This window comes from Mauremys mutica, chromosome 7 (assembly GCF_020497125.1).
Source record: "Mauremys mutica isolate MM-2020 ecotype Southern chromosome 7, ASM2049712v1, whole genome shotgun sequence".
Taxonomy (NCBI): Eukaryota; Metazoa; Chordata; order Testudines; family Geoemydidae; genus Mauremys; species Mauremys mutica.
This window is the reverse complement of record NC_059078.1, coordinates 55,715,377-55,735,597: the sequence shown is the minus strand read 5'-3', so window position 1 is coordinate 55,735,597 and position 20,221 is coordinate 55,715,377. Positions and strand designations below refer to the sequence as shown.

At 42.1% G+C, this 20,221-nt stretch overlaps 1 protein-coding gene across 7 annotated transcripts in view; it reads left to right on the top strand.

The window, feature by feature from the left end:
* The window catches only part of USP54 (ubiquitin specific peptidase 54), a 279,929-nt gene that overhangs the window by 114,849 nt on the left and 144,859 nt on the right, over nucleotides 1–20,221 (top strand). For all 7 annotated transcript variants that reach the window (XM_045025077.1, XM_045025075.1, XM_045025079.1 and 4 more), the window contains one exon: nucleotides 14,607–16,117. In XM_045025077.1, coding sequence (XP_044881012.1) covers nucleotides 15,971–16,117 — 147 coding nt within the window. In that variant the 5' untranslated portion in view covers nucleotides 14,607–15,970. The remainder of the gene's footprint in view (nucleotides 1–14,606; nucleotides 16,118–20,221) is intronic.

Sequence of the window (20,221 nt, the reverse complement as noted above, 5' to 3'; positions counted from 1 at the left end):
GCATCAACTCCCACACGTGTCACACTTCTGGTGCACAAAAGGGTCCTAAAGATTGCCGAAGCCTTCTGGCAAACCCCATCCTCAATCCCACCCACCTCTGAAAGGGCTGAAAAGAAGTACTTCGTCCCAGCCAAGGGGTTAGAATACTTGTACACCCCCACCCCCAGGGTCATTGGTCATTTGTGTGGCCTACAAGAAAGACAAGCAAGGGCAATATAGTTCCACCCCCAAGAATAAGGAGGCCAAGAGATTAGACCTTTTGGGAAGGAAAATTTATTCTACTGCCAGCCTTCAGTTCAGGGTTATGAACCACTAGGCTCTTTGGGAAGCTATTTCTTCAACTTATGGGATTCCCTCCATAAATTCAAGGATTCCATGCCCCAGATGCGGCCCAAGAATTCAGGCCCTTGTTAAGGAGGTACTTCAGTGGCTCGGTGTTCCCTCCAAATGGCATGGGACATGGCTGATTCGGTGGCCAGAGTGTTTGCCTCAGCAGTGGTCATGAGGCGCAGTTCCTGTCTTCAGTCCACAGGCCTGTCCTAGGAGATGCATTCCTTGATCCAGAAAAATGATTAGGGGGCTGGAGCACATGACTTATGAGGAGAGGCTGAGGGAACTGGGATTGTTTAGTCTGCAGAAGAGAAGAATGAGGGGGGATTTGATAGCTGCTTTCAACTACCTGAAAGGGGGTTCCAAAGAGGATGGATCTAGACTGTTCTCAGTGGTAGAAGATGACAGAACAAGGAGTAATGGTCTCAAGTTGCAGAGGGGGAGGTTTAGGTTGGATATTAGGAAAAACTTTTTCACTAGTAGGGTGGTGAAGAACTGGAATGGGTTACCTAGGGAGGTAGTGGAATCTCCTTCCTTAGAGGTTTTTAAGGTCAGGCTTGACAAAGCCCTGGCTGGGATGATTTAGTTGGGTTTGGTCCTGCTTTGAGCAGGGGGTTGGACTAGATGACCTCCTGAGGTCCCTTCCAACCCTGAGATTCTATGATTCTATGATCTCCTATTTGATGGGATTGGACTCTCTTAGCAGAACAGTTGGATACGAGGCTGCACGGACTGAAGGACATTCAGGCCACCCTCTGCTTGCAAGGGTTGCATACGCCTCAGTCAGTGAGGAAACCGTTTCTTCCCCCTCTCCCCCCCTCCATCACTGTCTTTTCTTCTCCTGTTCACCCCATAACCTGGCCCAGCGAAACATCACAGGGCCCAGAAGCATGCATTTTTAGGGTGTGCTCAAGAACGATGCCCCAGTCAACTCCCCGGATTCGCCTCATCCTTTCCTCAACCATCTTTGTCCCTACTGTTCAGCCTGGTCACGGGTCACCTCGGACTGTTGGGTGCTAGAAATTGTATCTCTGGGCTACACCCTGCAATTCTCAGCCACCCTCCCCCTTCCCCATCCCTCTTCAGGGACCCTTCTCATGAGCAACTCCTTGTTCAGGAGGTCAACAGCCTCCTGCGGCTGGGGGCAGTGGAGGAGGTCCCTCGGGAAATAAGGAGGAAAGGATTCTACTTCTGTTATTTCCTAATCCTGAAACCAAAAGAGGGCGTAAGACCTATTCTGGACCTGCGGTGACTCAACAAAGATCTCAAGAAGTTGAAGTTCCACATGGTTTCTCTGGCCTCCATCATCCCCTCCCTGGATCTGGGAGACTGGCACACCGCTCTTGACTTGAAAGATGCTTATTTTCATATTTCTATCTTCCAAGGACACAGATGGTTCCTCCATTTTATGGTGGGCCAGCGTCACTTCCAATTCATGGCACTACCCTTTGGCCTGTCCTCGGCCCCAGGGATATTTACAAAATCTATGGACCTGGTAGCTGCTTACCTGAGACATTGGGGAGTCCAGGTCTATCCTTATCTTGACGATTGGCTCATCGAGGGCAGGTTGTGGGACCAAGTGCAGAACAGTCTCAATCTGGTGCATTCCACCTGTCGCGACCTAGGCCTGTTAGTGAACGAAAAGAAATCGACCCTCATACCAGTGCAACGAATAGAGTTTAAGGGGCGGTCCTCAACTCCATGGCCAGAGCCTTCCTTCCGGAGGCTCGTTTCCAAGCCATGTCGGACCATGTAAGGGGCCACATGGCAGCCTGTACTTACGTGGTCCGTCATGCCCGACTCTACCTCTGCCCACTGCAGACATGTCTGGCATCAGTCTACATTCCCAAGAGGCACAACCTAAACCTGGTAGTCAAGGTGCTGGACCACATCTGGCCATCCCTGGCATGGTGGTTGGAGACCAATCGGTGTTGCAGGGAGTTCCCTTCACGGCCCCATCCCTGTTGCTAACTCTGGTTTCCGACACCTCGGACCTGGCTTGGGGAGCTTACCTGGGCAAACTCAACACACAATGCTGCTGGTCAGGGGTCAACTGCTCCCTCAACATAAATATCAGGGAGCTCAGAGCAATTTGCTTAGCCTGTCAGGCTTTTTGGTCTCACTTGAAGGGCAAGTTGGTTCAGGTCCTGATGGACAACACCGCCGCGATGTTTTATATCAACAAGCTGGGTGGAGTCAAGTCATTGGCCCTTTGCCAGGAAGCTCTCTGGGGCTGGGACTTCTGCATGCAGCATGCCATTAATCTCGTAGCAGCGCACCTCCATGGGGCAAGAAACGTATTAGCAGATCACCTCAGCAGAGCCATCTCATCTCACCACCAATGGTCACTCCATCCCGAGGTGGTCAGCGTGATCTTCTGGAAGTGGGGATCTCCTCGAGTGGACTTGTTCGGGACTCGTCAGAGCAGGAAATGCCATGTGTTCTGCTCATTTCAGGGGACTGATAGGGGCTTCTTGTCAGACACCTTCTTACTCCCATGGTAATGTATGCATTCCCACCTGTGCCATTGCTTCAGAGTCCTCATGAAGATCAAGCAGGACAGGGCCAAGTGATCCTGATAGCCCCAGCATGGCCTTGCCAACACTGGTTCGGCACACTGATGGACCTGTTGGTGACGGCCCCGCTGCAGGTGCCTCTCTGGCTGGATCTCCTATCCCAGAACCACAGCTGTCAACTGCACTTGAATCTAGCTGCGCTGCACCTAATAGTTCCTGTGTGGCTGAATGCCGAAGAGCAGGAGTGCTTGGTCCGTGCCCAGCAGGTTCTACTGACGAGTAGAAAGCTCTCCACCAGAGCAACCTACCTGGCCAAATGGGAACGGTTTATGTGCTGGGCCTTGACCCAAGGGGGTAGGCCAAAGCAGGCTGCAGTTGATCCTGCTCCTCCATGGGGGGGCTGTGTGGGGCCTCAGGCCTCTGCGGGCTGGCCACAGACCTCTGGGGGGGATTGGGGGGCCTGGCCACTTCCTGAAGGAAGTGGAATGACCCAGACCCAGCCTGCTCTGCTCCCCTGGAGAGCTGCATAGGGCACCAAAATAGCTAGGGACCGCCCTGCTACAGGGATTCTCACAACAAATTTTTGGTGGCCTCAAGGTGCAGCCACCAACTCTTGCTGGTGGCTGCTCTGACAATTTTTTATAAAATACTTAATTAACTTTAGGAAAAACAAATAAATATACACATATACAGGTCCAAATAATCATAATTTATTTATGTAGGGTTTTTCTTGCAGACTGAATAATAAAAATAGTGTACAGTTGTCTCTATTCTTTACTGGACATAAACAAAATAGAAACACAAATAAGGTGCTTTGAATATTTTTATTTTTTTTAGACTTGCTAGCTAGTAAGTCTGCTATTGTGAAAAGTGATATTTGTATATTTGTTAATATCACTTTTTGCAGCAGACTTACTCAGTACCAGCAAGCTGGGGGACAAATTAAGTCCTGGATGAGGAGGTAGGTAAGGGGGGTGGACCATAGGGGGATGGAGCCTGGAGGAGGCAGCAGAGATCGAGGCCGTGACAGGGGTGAGTCTGGGGCTGGAGGCTTGGGTCCTGCTGCATGGTTAGGGGCTGGAGGAGGCAGCAGGGGCCAGAGGCAATGTGAGGAGGGGTTGGGGTGAGCCCAGGGCTGGAGCCCAAACTCCTGCGGCTGGGGATGGAGCCCACTGCCACATTACCAGATCCTGCCGCCCACCACCCCAGGGCTGAAGCCCAAAGCCCTAGCCCCACTGCCCCTACAAAGATGGGAACTCACACTAGTCGCCTGTTCGTACAGTGTTTCTGGCTCCAGAAGGGGGCAGGGGCCAGCCCCTGTTGGTTGCCCCAGGGGAGGAGCTGCTGCTTTGCCCTCCCCCCTTCACCGCCCAGGAGGCTGTGGCTACAAGCAAAGTCCCTAGTGGCTGCATTTGAGTGCAGCTGTTGCTTTCTTTTGCAAAAAATAAACATTACTGTTTTGGACTGTTAACACACATCTGTATACAGTAACTGTCTATGGTCCATGAGAGCAATGGGTTCTCAACGGCTGACTCTTTAAACAATATTTATTAAATATGTGGTATGATATGGATAATGGTATTAAATGGGGAGTACATTTTTTTGTGTGTGTTTAAGTGACTTGGAGAACAAATAATGTGGCTTTTGTTCTTGTAGTTATGGACTCATATCTTTCATTGTTTGTTTGTTAAATTACCCAGGAAGGCCTTGCTCTATATTAATTTATATAATCAAAGACTGATTTTCATCTAGAAAACAGCTTTCCACTCTCTGGGCCATCTTAGCTGAAGATCTATTTGATAAAAGTAACTTGCAGGGTTGTTGGTTTTTTGTTTTTTTTTAGACACTGCAAACTCTGTCTTAGTAAGGTCTGTGTTGGGTAGAGTTTGTGTTGCCTTATAAAGCTGTTCATCAGGAATTGGCTTATAAAAGACTTTCTGCAATGGGGTTTAATTTCTCTTCCCGTCTGGTGACCAGTGAGTAAGAGCCATCTGGCTTCTTTGGACTCTGCAGCCCATAAATTTTATGAAAGCCTGCCTGTGGCTCTATTGTATCTCTATGGGATGAGCAGTATGCATTTTCTGACTCCGCCTCTCTTGAGAAAGAGGCTATATATTATTAAGTCTGAATAAAGGACGTGGGTGCATCAGCTGATACTGCTTTCGGGGAAACTGCAGAAGTGAAAATTAATGCCTTATGTGAGGCTGCCTTTGTTAACCACCCAGAAGCATCTACAGGTGAGTGAGTAGAGTCCTGGAATGATTCTCTGTTGGGCTGGGCTTATGTGGAAATTTCCAGCTGCATCGCTGTCACTGGATACTCTTTTATACAGTTCAAACCCAACCTTTAATATTGGAGAGAGAGATTGCCACCACTTCATGAAAAGATGATTGTTTTTTCTTTCTTTGTAACTAGTACAAATGGTGCTCTTTTTCAAAAGAAGAATATGGCTGTGACTGGCAGAAACAAAATGTTTCCCATCAGATAGATGGGACTTATCTCCTACCTCTTGTACTCTGAACTGTTCAGCACTTTCCAGAGGTTTTAAATTTGGCAGAAGAATATAAGAATTTATACGTTCCCCCTCATTCCTATGTTTTAAAAAGTTAGTGTCTTTTAAAATTCCTCCGTGGGATAGCCCACAAAGGAGAATCATATCTATGTTGCTCTGCCCCTAAGTGCTTCCCCAGAAGTGTAGTAGAAGCCAAGTGAAACTGTCAAGAATTATGTTGGTTATGCTGTGACAGTATGGAAGTTTTGTTGGCTGGAGCAGTACAAGTGCAATGCAGAGGAGGAAACGGTAGAAACAGGTGAAAATGGAAAGAAAGGGGTATTTGTGCAGTGGTCTTAAGGTATTGTATCTTTGTCTGGGATATTTATTCTTCCTCTCTGGACCAGACTGGGGCTTGGAACAATGTGAAGATGGCACACTGATTCCCTGGGTGGGAGAATGTCTCATTGCTTTCTAGTGATCCATCCCTAGTTTTGTTTTTTTTTTTTAAATAAGGATTTATGGCTATTGATGCAAAGCCCTGAGATGATGATAAAATTTCAGGTTTCACTATGTTGGAGAATTATACACAATGATTGCTGTATTTCACTCATGTGCTTGCTTGCATTTCAGAGGTGGTTTAAGGGGTGCTCATCTATCTCTTCCCTACCTGCCAGGGGTGTTTTCAGGCTTGAAAACTGTTTATAAAATACTCTGAGGTCCTTGGACAAAAGGGGCTATAGAAGGGCAAAGGATTATTACTTTTAGAAAACTACTTGCCCTGAAAGGGTAATTACACTACGTGAAAGTAAAACTGGACCTCACCTCAGCAGCTAGTAGACTATTGCAGAAGTGCAAAAACAAAAAGTGATGATACAGGAGTATTGTTGTCTTTTCAGTGCAATTGGGGCTTTTCAGGGTTGTTTCCATCTTTGGATGAGAAATTAATTATATGAATCCAATATATTTTTGATGTAATCTTGTTTCCTTGCTCAGAAATCCCTGTGTGGTGCTCCACCAAGCAGCTCTCTCTCTTTGCTTCCTTCCTGGATCATGCTCCCAATCACAACTCCGGCTGGCTGGCTTGCTTTCTCCAAAACACAGCCTGCAACCAGTGTCATACTCCCCTGCATACCTATGTTAATCTACCTTGTTTAGCTCTGCCCTTGTCATGTGGCCTAGTGCCTAGAGCAGTAGCCCCCATTATTCTGCAGCCATGTTTACTACATAAAGGGGCTTAATTGCTCCTGTTATGGATCCTGAAAGAGAGTGCTTGGCGCACTCCTGGGTTTTAATGAGCTCTGTGGCTTGTCTTTGGATTCAATACCTCGTTAATGACAGCCTTTAGCACCTTTCAGCATAACAGTATTGAAAAATTCACTTCCCTGTAAGTGGACAGTATCCCGGGGTGAGTTGAGGGAACCTTTGGCATTAACTTATGAAGACTCTGAGCTTGATTGAAGCTTGAAGATGGCAAAGAAAACTTTCCAAAGGTATAAAACCAAGGAATCCTTAGCCCTTGGCTGCATGGGGAAATTGACCAGAATAAGCTATTCCACACTCTAATAAAAGTGGCTTTATTCCAGAATAGTGTGTCCATTTGATGGCATTGTTCTAATATAATTTAGTTATACTGGTCAATTTTCCCCATGTTGACAGGGCCTTAGCCTGCAACTAGACAATTCTTTGTCTTACTGTAGCTACTTATATCTTTGCTAAAGAGGACAGAGTGAAATTAACAAGGTTGATAGAATCCTGCAGGCAAAAGTGAAACTGTCAAGAATCATGTCTATTTCATCCTGCTACTGCTTGGCATAATTATAGGCAGCAGCAAAGGCAGGCACTGGAATTACTTGCTGTGGAGGAAGATCCAATAAATGGAGGTTGGAGAAGCTGGAAGAGCAGCTGAGACCTTTTCTTCCATCTCCGCCCCTTCATAGTGGTCAGGACATTGGGGAGGGGTGGAATAGCAGAAAACCTTTCTTCCTGCCCTGTTGCAGCAGCCAGCAGGCACTAGGCTTGTCTACACAGGGCCACCCAGATGATTCAGGGGGGCTGGGGCAAAGCAATTTTGGGGGCCCCTTCCATAAAAAGAAGCTGCAATACTATAGAATACTATATTCTCGTGGGGGCCCGGGGCCTGAGGCAAATTGCCCCACTTGCCCCCCTCCCCCAAGGCAGCCCTGTGTCTACACTTTGCTGCAGTGCATACTACAGAGGTGTTAATTGCTGAGTGTACCAAAGTGTTGCTTGCTAACTGTCCCTGGCCTTGTGGTTGCTGCTGGTGCAAACTTAAAGGTACCTAGTTTGCGCTAACGTGGTCCAAATGACTCCCATAGGCCACCCTGCAGCGCAGTGTAGGCATAGCTTGGGGTGTGGGGGAAGGGAAAGAAAAGGGGGAATGACAGCATTAGCTCCCTTTTAGTAGCTATACTCTAGAGCAGTGATATCAGACTTCAGTGGTTCAGGAGCCAAATTAGCGATCAATATTACCCAAAAGAACCACAGTAGTGTGAATCCATTGTTTCATTTACTGTAGTACTATTCATATTTAAAAGTAGTATGGGGAATTATTTAGGGTTTTTCTATCTATCTATCTATCTATCTATCTATCTATCTATCTATCTATCTATCTATCTATCTATCTATCTATCTATCTATCTATCTATCTATCTATCTATCTATCTATCCTCACAGCAAATAAGTGCAGGTTGATAACTTAATTGGTTAATAACATAGTAAAAGCATCCTGATTGGTTAATAATTAAATCAGTGTTTTAATATTGTGTGCTGCAAAGAGCTTCAGGAGATGCATTAAAGAGCCACTTGTGGCTTGTGAGCCACAGTCTAAGGCCTGGTCTACACTGTGTGTGAGCGGGGGGAGGGAGGGATCGATCTAAATTACACAACTTCAGCTACGTGAAGATCGACTTACCGTGGTGTCTTCACTGCAGTAGGTCAACTGCTGCCGCTCCCCCATCGACTCTGCCTGCGCCTCTCGCCGAGCTGGAGTACAGGAGTCGACGGGAGAGCCTTTGGGGATCGATGTATCGCATCTAGACTAGACGTGATAAATCAATCCCCGCTGGATCGATTGCTGCCCGCCGATCCGGCCAGTAGTGAAGACATATCCTGAGTATCACTGCTCTAGAGTCTGTGTTGTGAGAGAGTAGGGAATAGTGTGAATTTGATACCTTCGTAGCTAGAGGCTGATCCACAAGATGGAGCCCCTGAGGCAGGGTCTAGAGACAGTAGTCTGACAGAAATCTTACCACCATTCCTTTTTGCAGTAGCTGATGGCAGGGGAATTGGGCTTCCTTCCAGAATGTTGCCTCTGGTCCTCCCTGGTGAAAACCACTCTGATCACTGTCTTCCATGTCTCCCTTTTGGCTGGTAGGCAACTGGTAAATTTTTCAATCCCTGTATATTTAGCATCCCTTGAAGGTACCTCTTATTTTGAAATAAATCAGGCCCTATACAGTTAATGAGGTAGAAGGCTGAAGAGCACATCCAAATGACTGTTGGGATATCTGAGACATGAGTGGGTGAGGTAATATCTTTATTGGACCAACTTCAGTTGGTGAAAGAGACATGGTTTTGAGCTACACAGAGCTCTTGTTCAGGTCTGGGAAAGATACTCAGAGTATCACAGCTAATACAAGATGGAACAGACGTTTAGCATAAGTAGTTAACATACATTATAAGCAACCATGCAAGCTGAAGTGGACTGTTGATATCTTTTTAATACGACAAAAAAGAGGAATTAGTGGGTTATAGATTGTTGTAATAAGCCATAAATCCAGTGTCTTTATTAAAACAATGATTTTTAGTGTCTAGTAGTTATGAATTTAAGCTCCCAGGCTTGTCTTTTGAAGGTGTTGTGCAGGTTTCCTTTGAAGATGAGGAGTGAGGGGTCAGATATGGAGTGATCATATTGTGAAAAGTGTTCGCCCATGGGTGATATGATGGTCTTGTCTTTTATCATTTTTCTGTGTAAGTTCATTTGAGAGCATAGTGATTGTCTGGTTTCACCCACACAGTTGTTGGGGCATTTAGTGCACTGGATGTGGTACACCACATGTTATGATAGGCATGTGTAGGTCTCATGTATCTTGAAAGGTGTGTTGGGGGGCGGTATTGATCATCGTAGCGGGAGAGAGAGATCTTTAGGTTTTGCATCTGTTGTTATGGCAGGGTCTGGTGCTGCTTTGAGTTGGTGAGTCCTGATCTATGGGGTGCTTGCTTCTGGTGATGAGGTTGCATTGTTATTGGAAGGCCAGAAGAGGAGGATCGGGAAAGATTTCTTTCAGGAAGTGGTCCCTGTCAAGTATGGGATGGAATTGTTTGATACTCTATATGGATTCCAGTATAGGGTAGTAAGTGACAACTATAGGGATGTGCGGTCGAAGGGTTTTTTATTTTCTGTATTGAAGCAGGGCATTTGGGTGGCCCATTCCATGATGCAATCTACTTACCTGGTGGAGTGTCCTTATTTGGTGGAGGTGGTTTTAAGTTCTTAAGGTGTGTATCCCAAACTTGCTCCTTGAGCATGTTCTGTGCTATGTAAGTGCCTGTCTCTAGATAAGATTTCTTGGTGTGTATGGGGTGGATACTCAATTTGTGAAGGTAAGAGTGGTGATCCATGGGTTTCTTGTACATAGTTGTCTGTATGGTTCCATTGCTGAAGCTGATCATGGTGTCCAGGAAGTTCGATGCTAGTGTGGGAGTGCTCTAGAGAGAGTTTAATGGATGGGTGCTGGTGGTTGAAGTTGTGGTGGAAATATATGAGAGTGTTTAGGTTGTCTGTCCAGAGGATTAAAATATCATCAAGATATCTCAGGTATATCATTGGTTTTGTGGTGCATTATCTGAATTGCAAATAAAAGTCCTGTTCCTCTCTGTCCATAATCAAATAAAAGTGCTTTATGTTTAAATTGAAGGAGATGTTAAATTTTAATAAAGTTACACTGAAATAACCTGTTGCTCTGAAGCCACCTCCTCTATTGTTATGGTGGGATTCCATTCCTAAATGTACCTAGTTAAGGGTGTTCATGCAATCTGATTTCCTGATTGGATAAACATCTGTAAGTGCTTTATCATTGAAAGGAGGACTTTCCCAATTGAATCAACTCGGAAGTGAATTTTCACTAAAATGGATTTCCTTTGACATTTATCTTTGTTCATTTTACTATTATGAAAGATATTAAATAAGGGCTTTCTCTCCCATAAATAATTTTTTCTGCTTTTCAGTGAAATCATGGTCATTGTTAGTGCATTTAAAAATCAAGTGGTGGTGGGATACCGCTTGAAAGGGCACAAAACCACACTTTTTAAAATGGGGAAACAGGGAGATTTTACTGACTGCGAACACATGCAAAGTAACCAAACTTAAGTTTTTGTCTGTTTGTTATGAAACTTGGAGGTCCTTTAAATAACCACAGCTCCCACCTCATTATTTAATAATGTCATCACAAATTTCAGTGGTTTTAGCCATGTGTAGTGATAAGATGGAAGCATCCACCTTGCTAACTTGGCTGTTGTAATGAAGCCCTTAAGCCAGGGCATTTTCCTCAAGCAGTGGCGAGGAACTTGTGGCAAACCATGTGGAGAGATTTGTAACATGATTGAGCTTAATACAGCAAGCCCAGGGATCAAGACCCTAGACAGGGAGACACCATGATTTCCAATCTTGAGGTGGATGTCAGTAATATGTTCATCATCAGAGGTGGGATAAAACCCCAAGTCAGTATTTCAGTTTAGTTCTGTTAGTACCAATGGCTGATTTACAAAGTGGATGTGAATAAATAGCAACTTAAACTTTTCTGTGGCAAATGTCTTTTTGAGCACTCTATGCTCTCTCGTTCTCTCTTGCTCTCAGCATGGCTGTCAACATGTCGCATTTCTTCAGGCCAGAAGAATGTGCTGAAATTGTTCTGTGGATGAACTGCCAGAGGTACTCTACAAGTGGTGTCCCTGGTATCCTCTTCTCTTGCACGCTGAGCATGGCTCTGTGATTCAGGGTACATGCTCCCCAAGTAGTGTATTTGACAGATAACACAGAGATTAAATCTATTTGTGGGGGATCTGTAGAGCCATTCTGGATTTCCGTTTTCATAGAATCATAGGATTGGAAGGGACCTGGAGAGGTCATCTAGTCCAGTCCCCTGCTCTCATGGCAGGACTAAGTATTATCTAGACCATTCCCAACAGGTGTTTGTCTAACCTGCTCTTAAAAATCTCTAATGATGGAGATTCCATAACCTCCGTAGGCAGTTTATCTCAGTATTGTTTCCCATTGGTATCTTTGACCTTTTTCTAACAGTTGCAGGATTAATCAGCCTTTGATTGTAAGAAGTTCTGTGTGGGCCACTTGTAGCTTATTCCAGTCACTACTAAAATAGTAAACAAAATGCACATATTTTCAAACTTTTATAGGCTTCCTGCATGAATTCAGTGTCTAGTGTAACATGTCTGGTAACATAGCTGACGCCCTTGCTACGTTCTTGGTGATCTTTGAGTCAGACATGGCACTTTTCAAGTTTGATCCTATCTGTTAGTAATGGTTTTGGTAGCAATAAGTCAACTCTAGATTTTCTCTGTGAGAGCAGCTCTGATAATGCTTATCTCTTTGATTTTAAACTCTGTTTGCTGGAGTCTTGTCAATATGTCACTAGCCCATAGAGTAGAATGTAGCTCCTGAATCTGTCATCTGATTTTTGATTGTGCTTGGATTTTTTAAAATGATGAGAGAAGCATGAAGCTGGAATTGTTGTGAGCCTGTAGCACTGAAATGCTGCAAAGCTCTGGAAATCCTTGTGAGCCTGTAGCATTGAAATGCTGCAAAGCTCGGGAAATCTTATCCCCAATACAGTCATGGGGAAGTCCATTACATTGTTAGAAAGCTTTTGCCTTTTGTATTTATTCTCTTGGTATGAGTGTAGAATCTTACTGCATTTTAAAGAGAAATAATATATGGAAATGTTTTTTCTTGCTCAAAATGAATGGAGTGTTTTCAGTGTTTTATAATATATTTATATGTTCTCTAGGGCCTCTGCCTTATATCAGAGTGTTGCCTTGACTTCACTTCAGCAAAGAAAACTGCACACCTTTACTTTGATGCTATGCCTGGGACTTTTTACAAGATGGCACTCTGTTTAGGAGAAGAAAAAACAAGCTCTGTGGTACACCTGAATCTGTTAAAAGGGACACTAACATCCTTTCCTTTCCTTTTCCAGAATGTTGTGGTTAATGGGTTAGTGTGTGTATGTAGATATATATGTTTGGACTGGAACTTTTGCTGATGATTCTGCGATGGGTAAATTGCTATAAAAATGGTGGAAACAATGGCTCTACCTTTTTTGGCATTACAGTAACATTTTAAAAGATCCTTTTTTTCTTTAGTGGGAAAGCAATGAGCAGAGGAGGTAGCTAAATGGGAACCTGTAAATGAGACTAGTGAGTGTTGTCTCAAATATTTGGAAAGTTAAATTTAGCTAGAATTCCATTCTGAAGACGTTGGAATTACAAAATTTAAAGTGTGGCTATGTTTTGCAAAGTGGCAATGTAAGATGGTGATATTTTTCTCAACAGATCTTTTCCTTGTGTACGTTCACAGACATAGCTATTTAATGATAAAATGAGTCTTTATTGCTTTCTTATTCCTGTTAACTCTGTACAGTCAACATAGCTAAGAGAGATCAAACTGAGTTTATTCCATCTTGTGCAACAGTAATAGAATGGAATGTAAATACACCAATTGGCTAAACCTGTACAAATCTTGTGAGGGCAATGGGCATTCAAGAGTGTTGCTAACACTTTATTTGGTGTGCAGACTCTTTATTTCTTGTGGAGACATGCAAAATGGGAAGAGCCCAGCTTGATTTTCTGATCCCTGGATGAGTTTACAGCGTTAGAAGCTAGCAAAATGCCCTTAAGGAATAGCTGAGCCCATTTGATCTGGAAACCACTGATGTACAATAAATTTGGAACCTCACAATGACCGTTTTGTAACAATCCTTCTTTAATATCCCCCACTTTAAGATGAAAACAAAAGTCCAATAAACATTTCTTAGGTGTTTGCTCACTGAATTTTGTTGGCACTGTGCCCTTCTGGATTTCACACTCCAGCCTTTCAAACTCCTAATGACAGGCATTGTGGGAAAGAGTGGGGAGGGGTGCCTTGCTTCATTTTCTTTTGTGAGAATTACATCATCACTATTCTGCATGAGTAGAGTCATTCCAAGTAGCACTCTGATCTTTGTTGATGCTCAAGCCTGGCCAGTATATCTATCACAAGCAGGGCTGGTTTACAAAGATCCATAAATGAATGCTGGAAACTGAACTATCCCAAGTGATTTTGGCTGGTAGTTCATTAAGGCCTTGAGCAAAGAGAGGAGTTGATATTTGAAGTTGCTTTGAAATGATTCCTTTACACCTTTCAGCATTTAGGAATGCTGCACAACTGGCTTGATGTTGCTCTGTGTGGGAGTAGGATTTAATGGTTAGAGCAGGGGACTGTAAACCAGGACTACTCCCCTGTAAAACAGATAGATTTGCCTACTTCATAGGGTTAGGCAAATATTTGTATTATACGAATTTGTAGAGCACTATTAGATCCTCAGATAAGTCTAATAGAAGTGCAAAAAAATTACTCTTAGAAAGGAATGGGTGTATGAGGCTCATACAGAAATTGTTTCTTTAGGTACTTAGGAAATTCTAGCTATGTTTCGATGGGTAAAAAGAGGTTTATAGTTAGTGGCATTCTCAATTATCTAAAGTAAAAATAACCACCATTATTTTATATATTTTTTGCTAATATATGGAGTCTGTCTGCTTCTCTTTGTGTAGTACAGTGTTGCTGTACTTTTGAATCAGATCATCTGTGATAATGCCATTTGGCTTACATTAGCTAGTTCTTGATGGTATTGATTTCTAGGTTATGTACAGATAGTGGGAGAATACTACAGAAACCCCTGTAATGTCAGTAGAAAAACTAATTAGCGAACTACTTTCACAGTATGGCTGTGACATAAATACAGGTGGACCAATTATATAAGAACTTACTGTGCAAAAGGTTTTATCATAAATCCTTGAAATAGTGTTCCTGAAGGACCATGCCCATTATTCATCCCATGTGGGTAAGAATAGAATTTCTCAGAGATGAGAATTTTTTCCCCACATTTCCTCATATATCAGGGCTAAATGATTGTTTAAATTCACTCATGAAAAGTGCATCTTCCTCTTAATGGTTCTTTTGTTTCTATTTGTAGGCTCTCAATGTCATTTGGAAGATGGATTCCGCCATATCTGGATTAAATTCCTTGTCCTGCAGATGACTAGCATCTTCTCTAAATAAGAAAGTGGGAGAATATTCTGCTCTGACAAAGGCATCCTGGACAGTAACTCCACCACAAGGAAATGCAGCTACATTTCCATGCCCTCTTGCCCAGGTTTAGCACTGCTGCAAAGCCCCAAATCCAGATTAGACAACCTCCTCTTCCAAAGTGCAAACATGATTTTATGATACTATAAATAAGCATATATAAATATACTTTGTATTTTTTCAAGATCTTTGTTAGAAACTGGCTAATTTAACACTTTAAGGAGTATGCGCTGAGAATGATGTGCTGTAGCCTATTCATATAAAATTGTGTGTAGCTTTTAAAAATATTAAAATTAACTTCACCCTTACAGCATATTTCATCCATATTTCCCCAAGACACATGCCCACAGGTTCCTCTGCTTCTTGTTTTTTATTTCTTCATTTTGGGGATGTGCTTTCGTATTTTTTGTTTTGTTTCAAAAGGTTCTTCATATAGTGGGAGGTGAGGCAACACTAGTCTTGGCAGAACACCACAAAACCAAGAGAGTAATTACATGACGCAAGCCTTTGATTATTTTTTTCTCTGTAAAACTTTCTGGAACGGCTGGGCATTCCAGTTGCAAAAGAAGGAACAGGAGAAGAAACTTCTAAAGATCTGCACGGGGAGTTAGAAGAACTTTTCTGTTTAAGTTTTACTACCTAAAATAAAAGCACTTCCCAGCGCAGTTCCGGAATCTCTCCTTTTTCATCTCTCTCAGAACTGAAGTTATCTTTTCAACACTTCCATTAGAAGCAAGGCTTTATTTTGGTTTTGATGGGCCTGCTTTTTTACTAGTTGGGTTGCTCTATGTTCTGTGGGAGGATTATAAAAGTATTAACAAGTCTTACATTTTGCTTGTCCTGGACCCTGCTGGACTTGAGCAATTACATTGTCTTCAAGAGAGTTCTATTGAGGTGACAATCTGTTCAGAAGAAGGATGTAACAGCAAAGCAGTTGCACTTGAAAGACCATGGATTCCTTCGTTTTGCTTGCTTCTGTTCTTCTGCCTGTAAAGCATCATCATCCCTACATCATCAGCAGATGAATGATAGCATCCTGCGCTGGATTTAAAATAAATATATAGAGAGAGAGCTAACTCATGAGTTCCATGTGTCCACATCGAAGGAGAAATTTTGTTTAAACTGTATTTTAAGAGGATTGGATTGTACTCCTTAATTTTCACTTTGGGTAAAGGATCTTGTCCAGTGAAAGACTTTCAGTCAAACAGAGATACAAAAGCCTTCTTCGTATTATAGAGCTAAATGTGAAAGATGTCTTTGAAAAGGACATATTTTTCTGTGGGACGGGGTGGCGTGCAGGGGATGTTTACTCCACGTAATACAACTTCCATAGCACCCAGTAAGGGCCTCAGCAATGAACCGGGACAGAATAGCTGCTTCTTGAATAGTGCTTTGCAGGTAAGGATGCTGTATACAGTTTGTCTTTGTATTTCACTTTTTTCTCTTTGCTTTATATTCTTACTGTTGCTAACTTGTTCTTCTAGGCTCTATCTACACAACAAATACAACCAAATTAGGGGACTTTTGCAACACCATTGTCTCCTGACACCAGATAGAATACAGTTCCACTTTGTACTGTAGATTAACTGTGTTCCATCACTGGGCTAAAGCCCTAGACTTTCCAAGTATATTAAAGGTACACAGTCAACTTAAAAATTACACTTCTGTCTGATTTTTTTAATTTAAAATGAATAAAACTGAAGGATTAGAGAAACCTGCTTTTTCATTTTTTATGTTCAGTTTTATGTGGTGCACCAGTCAATTATTCCTTTTGTTTATATAGGTTTTCACACAGCAACAGGAGAAGAAAAATATTTTTAAGAAATAGGAAACTGATTTTGAAACCACAAAAATTGGAGGGCTTCTGGCAGGTCTAGTTCCTGAAACTAACTAATTTTTTTAAGTGACTAGATTCAATTGATAGCATCCATTTAAAATCCCTTTTGTGTAGTCTGTGTTCTTTGACTCTTGAATTAGAGATCACAGGCTGGTGACTTGATGAGAGAAGTACTGACTTTTCGTCTATGGGAGTTCAGTTTGAGTGAAATAATTTAGGTTCATAGTTCATGTCCAGCTATCATTCTTTAGCTCATGTGAGACGAAGAAACGTTCTTCCCTGGAACTGCTTTCAGTTCCCTAGAGGAGGTATTCCTTCCAGGTCAAGGCTAAGTCAGAAGTTAAATTCTTAGTAGATTTATATAGGTAATACAATATTTGCATTGTGACCACTTATACACGATGAATGTCAGTCTTCAGGACTTTAGATCTTCTCGTTGGAAGGTGTTCCTTAAGGCCCTATCTGTACATCAGCTACAATTGATTCAGGGGACACAGTTTCTGCACAGTTAAATTGCAGTATGGGTAGAACCTATATGCCGATACACTTAGCATATCAAGGATTGAAAATTTCACTGGCCTGAGATCCAAGCTTTGCCATATTAAATTCTGATCCCATGCCAAAGAAGTTGTGTGATAAGACACTAGGCTTGAACTCAGGAGATCTAGGTTCAGTTTCTGATTCTGCCACAGATTTCCTATGTGACCTTGGCCAAATTACTTAATTTCTCTGAGCCTCAGTTTCCCCATCTGTAAAAGGGAGATATTTCCTTCCTAGAATCATAGAAGATTAGGGTTGGAAGAGACCTCAGGAGGTCATCTAGTCCAACCCCCTGCTCAAAGGACCAACACCTTTTCCTCATACCTTTTGTCTGTTCTTTTTAAATTACATTCTCTTTGGGGGCAAAGACTATTTCTTACTATATGTTTTGTGGCTATCACAATGGGGCCCTAACTCATCTGGCAACTCTAGATGTCACTGTAGTACAAATAAATAATATAGGTGGAAGGCCTAGTGAATAGTTTACAGGCCTAATATCCTTTGACATACCAGGGCTCAAAACAAATGGAATCTAGCACTGGAAAGACAAGATTACCAGTGTCATATATTTCCATTTCTTTTGGGTCATGAGATTTTGTACATTAAATTAATAGAGCACTAATTACTGTCTTCCTCCCCAAACTTCAATTCTCACCCAATTTTAGTGCTTACTTGGTATCTAATGAACTGCTTGATGCCGTACACCAGTCTGAAAACTTGAGATCCTACCCTTCAAATAGCATACTCTGTTAATCTTTAAACCCCAATGGCTCAAAAGAGATTGGATGCTCAAAATATTAAAGTGGGATATAAAAAGCAAGATGGTAATCAGAATGACCAGATTTTAAAGCTGTATCTCATATTTCATTAAAATAGCTTTTTCAATATTTTTATTGTGGAATGTTAAATTTGTAAAATATAATCTTAAATCTGAGACTGTTTGAATTATTGCAGCTGTTTATGATATAGGTAGTTCCTGTTTTTACATTCAAGAGGAGCAACAATTACCTCATGCAGTTAAATTTAAAAAAATACTGGATTCTTTCCTAAACACAATATTTTCTCCCTTTTGTTCAGTGTGTCATAGCTCTTTGTGAGTTTTGTATGTCACAAGGAGCTGCAAATATTTACCCAGTCTCACAGGAAGGGCTACAACTCAAGTACAAATATTAACTTTTACATTTTGAACTTTTGGGAAGTTTCACAAATTTAATAACAAATATAATAAAGGTAAGCTAGGCCTATGGGCTACAATATATAATAAAAACAAGAAAAAATACAGGGTGGATTTGATTTAAATTGCTAGTCAGGAAGACTCGATTTAATCATGGTTTTCTACATAAAAATACATATTCTTCACAACTCAGAGAAAGCTGTAGGTTTCATTTTTAGAGGGTACACACTATATATTTTTAAACTGATTTATTTTGAAAACTTTTCAGATTAGTTTTACAGCTATATCAGAAAATGAATGATTGTTTGGTTATTTCATTTACAAAAGGTAATTGAAGCAGATATTTATGAAGTCATTGGGAGGTGAACTATCTCCAGTTCAACAGGTTAATCATTTATATTTGGAGGATTTTCTTGCCATGCTGCATTAGGAGGAGAACATCACCAGACAGACATTTAAATTGTTTTATTTAACTAAAACACCAACATTATGTATTCTGGATTTTTTTCTTCAACAGCAAATGTATAGTATTTTAACAAAACAAGCATATGTCCCTCACTTCACATTTATCTCCAGACTTCTTCTCCTTGTCCAAATCTATTTCACCCCCAACAATCTTCTATTCACTGAATTTTTTGAAACTTTTCACTTTTAGAGAGAGGTAAGGGATTGACTCTGTGTACACAAATTTGCAGAGGGACAATAGAGTTGAGGTCTGTTATTTCTCATCTCTATATATTATGTATTTATTTGAAACATTTTTGCTGTTAACAAGCATGTTACCTCTGGAGACAAAAATCCACTGTTTGAGAACTGTGAAACTAAGCATCTCTGATGGTATCTTCTAAACTGAGTACGGAGTCCCATTGGGTAGACAGAAAGATTAACCTAAATAATCTATACAGAAGCCTGTGGAACCCGATAAAATTGGGTCATAGAATCATAGAATCTCAGGGTTGGAAGGGACCTCAGGAGGTCATCTAGTCCAATCCCCTGCTCAAAGCAGGACCAATCCCCAACTAAATCATCCCAGCCAGGGCTTTGTCAAGCCTAACCTTAAAAACCTCTAAGGAAGGAGATTCCACTACCTCCCTAGGTAACCCATTCCAGTGCTTCACCACCCTACTAGTGAAAAAGTTTTTCCTAATGTTCAACCTAAACCTCCCCCTCTGCAACTTGAGACCATTACTCCTTGTTCTGTCATCTTCTACCACTGAGAACAGTCTAGATCCATCCTCTTTGGAACCCCCTTTCAGGTAGTTGAAAGCAGCTATCAAATCCCCCCTCATTCTTCTCTTCTGCAGACTAAACAATCCCAGTTCCCTCAGCCTCTCCTCATAAGTCATGTGCTCCAGCCCCCTAATCATTTTTGTTGCCCTCCGCTGGACTCTCTCCAATTTATCCACATCCTTCTTGTAGTGTGGGGCCCAAAACTGGACACAGTACTCCAAATGAGGCCTCACCAGTGCTGAGTAGAGGGGAATGATCACATCCCTCGATCTGCTGGAAATGCCCCTACTTATACAACCCAAAATGCCATTAGCCTTCTTGGCAACAAGGGCACACTGTTGACTCATATTCAGCTTTTCGTCCACCGTAACCCCTAGGTCCTTTTCTGCAGAACTGCTGCCCAGCCATTCGGTCCCTAGTCTGTAACAGTGCATGGGATTCTTCCGTCCTAAGTGCAGGACTCTGCACTTGTCCTTGTTGAACCTCATCATATTTCTTTTGGCCCAATCCTCTAATTTGTCTAGGGTCCCTAATCCATGAACTATTGGAACTCATTTAAAAACTTTTCTTAGACATTACATGAATATATTGTCTCACTTTAGAATTAGAATGTATAATCCCTATTACATTATAGCTCAAAGATATCTCATCATGGATCTTAATTAAAACTATCTTTAGATGGGTTTTTTCCTCAAAAAGCGTTTTATCAAAAAATATTTTT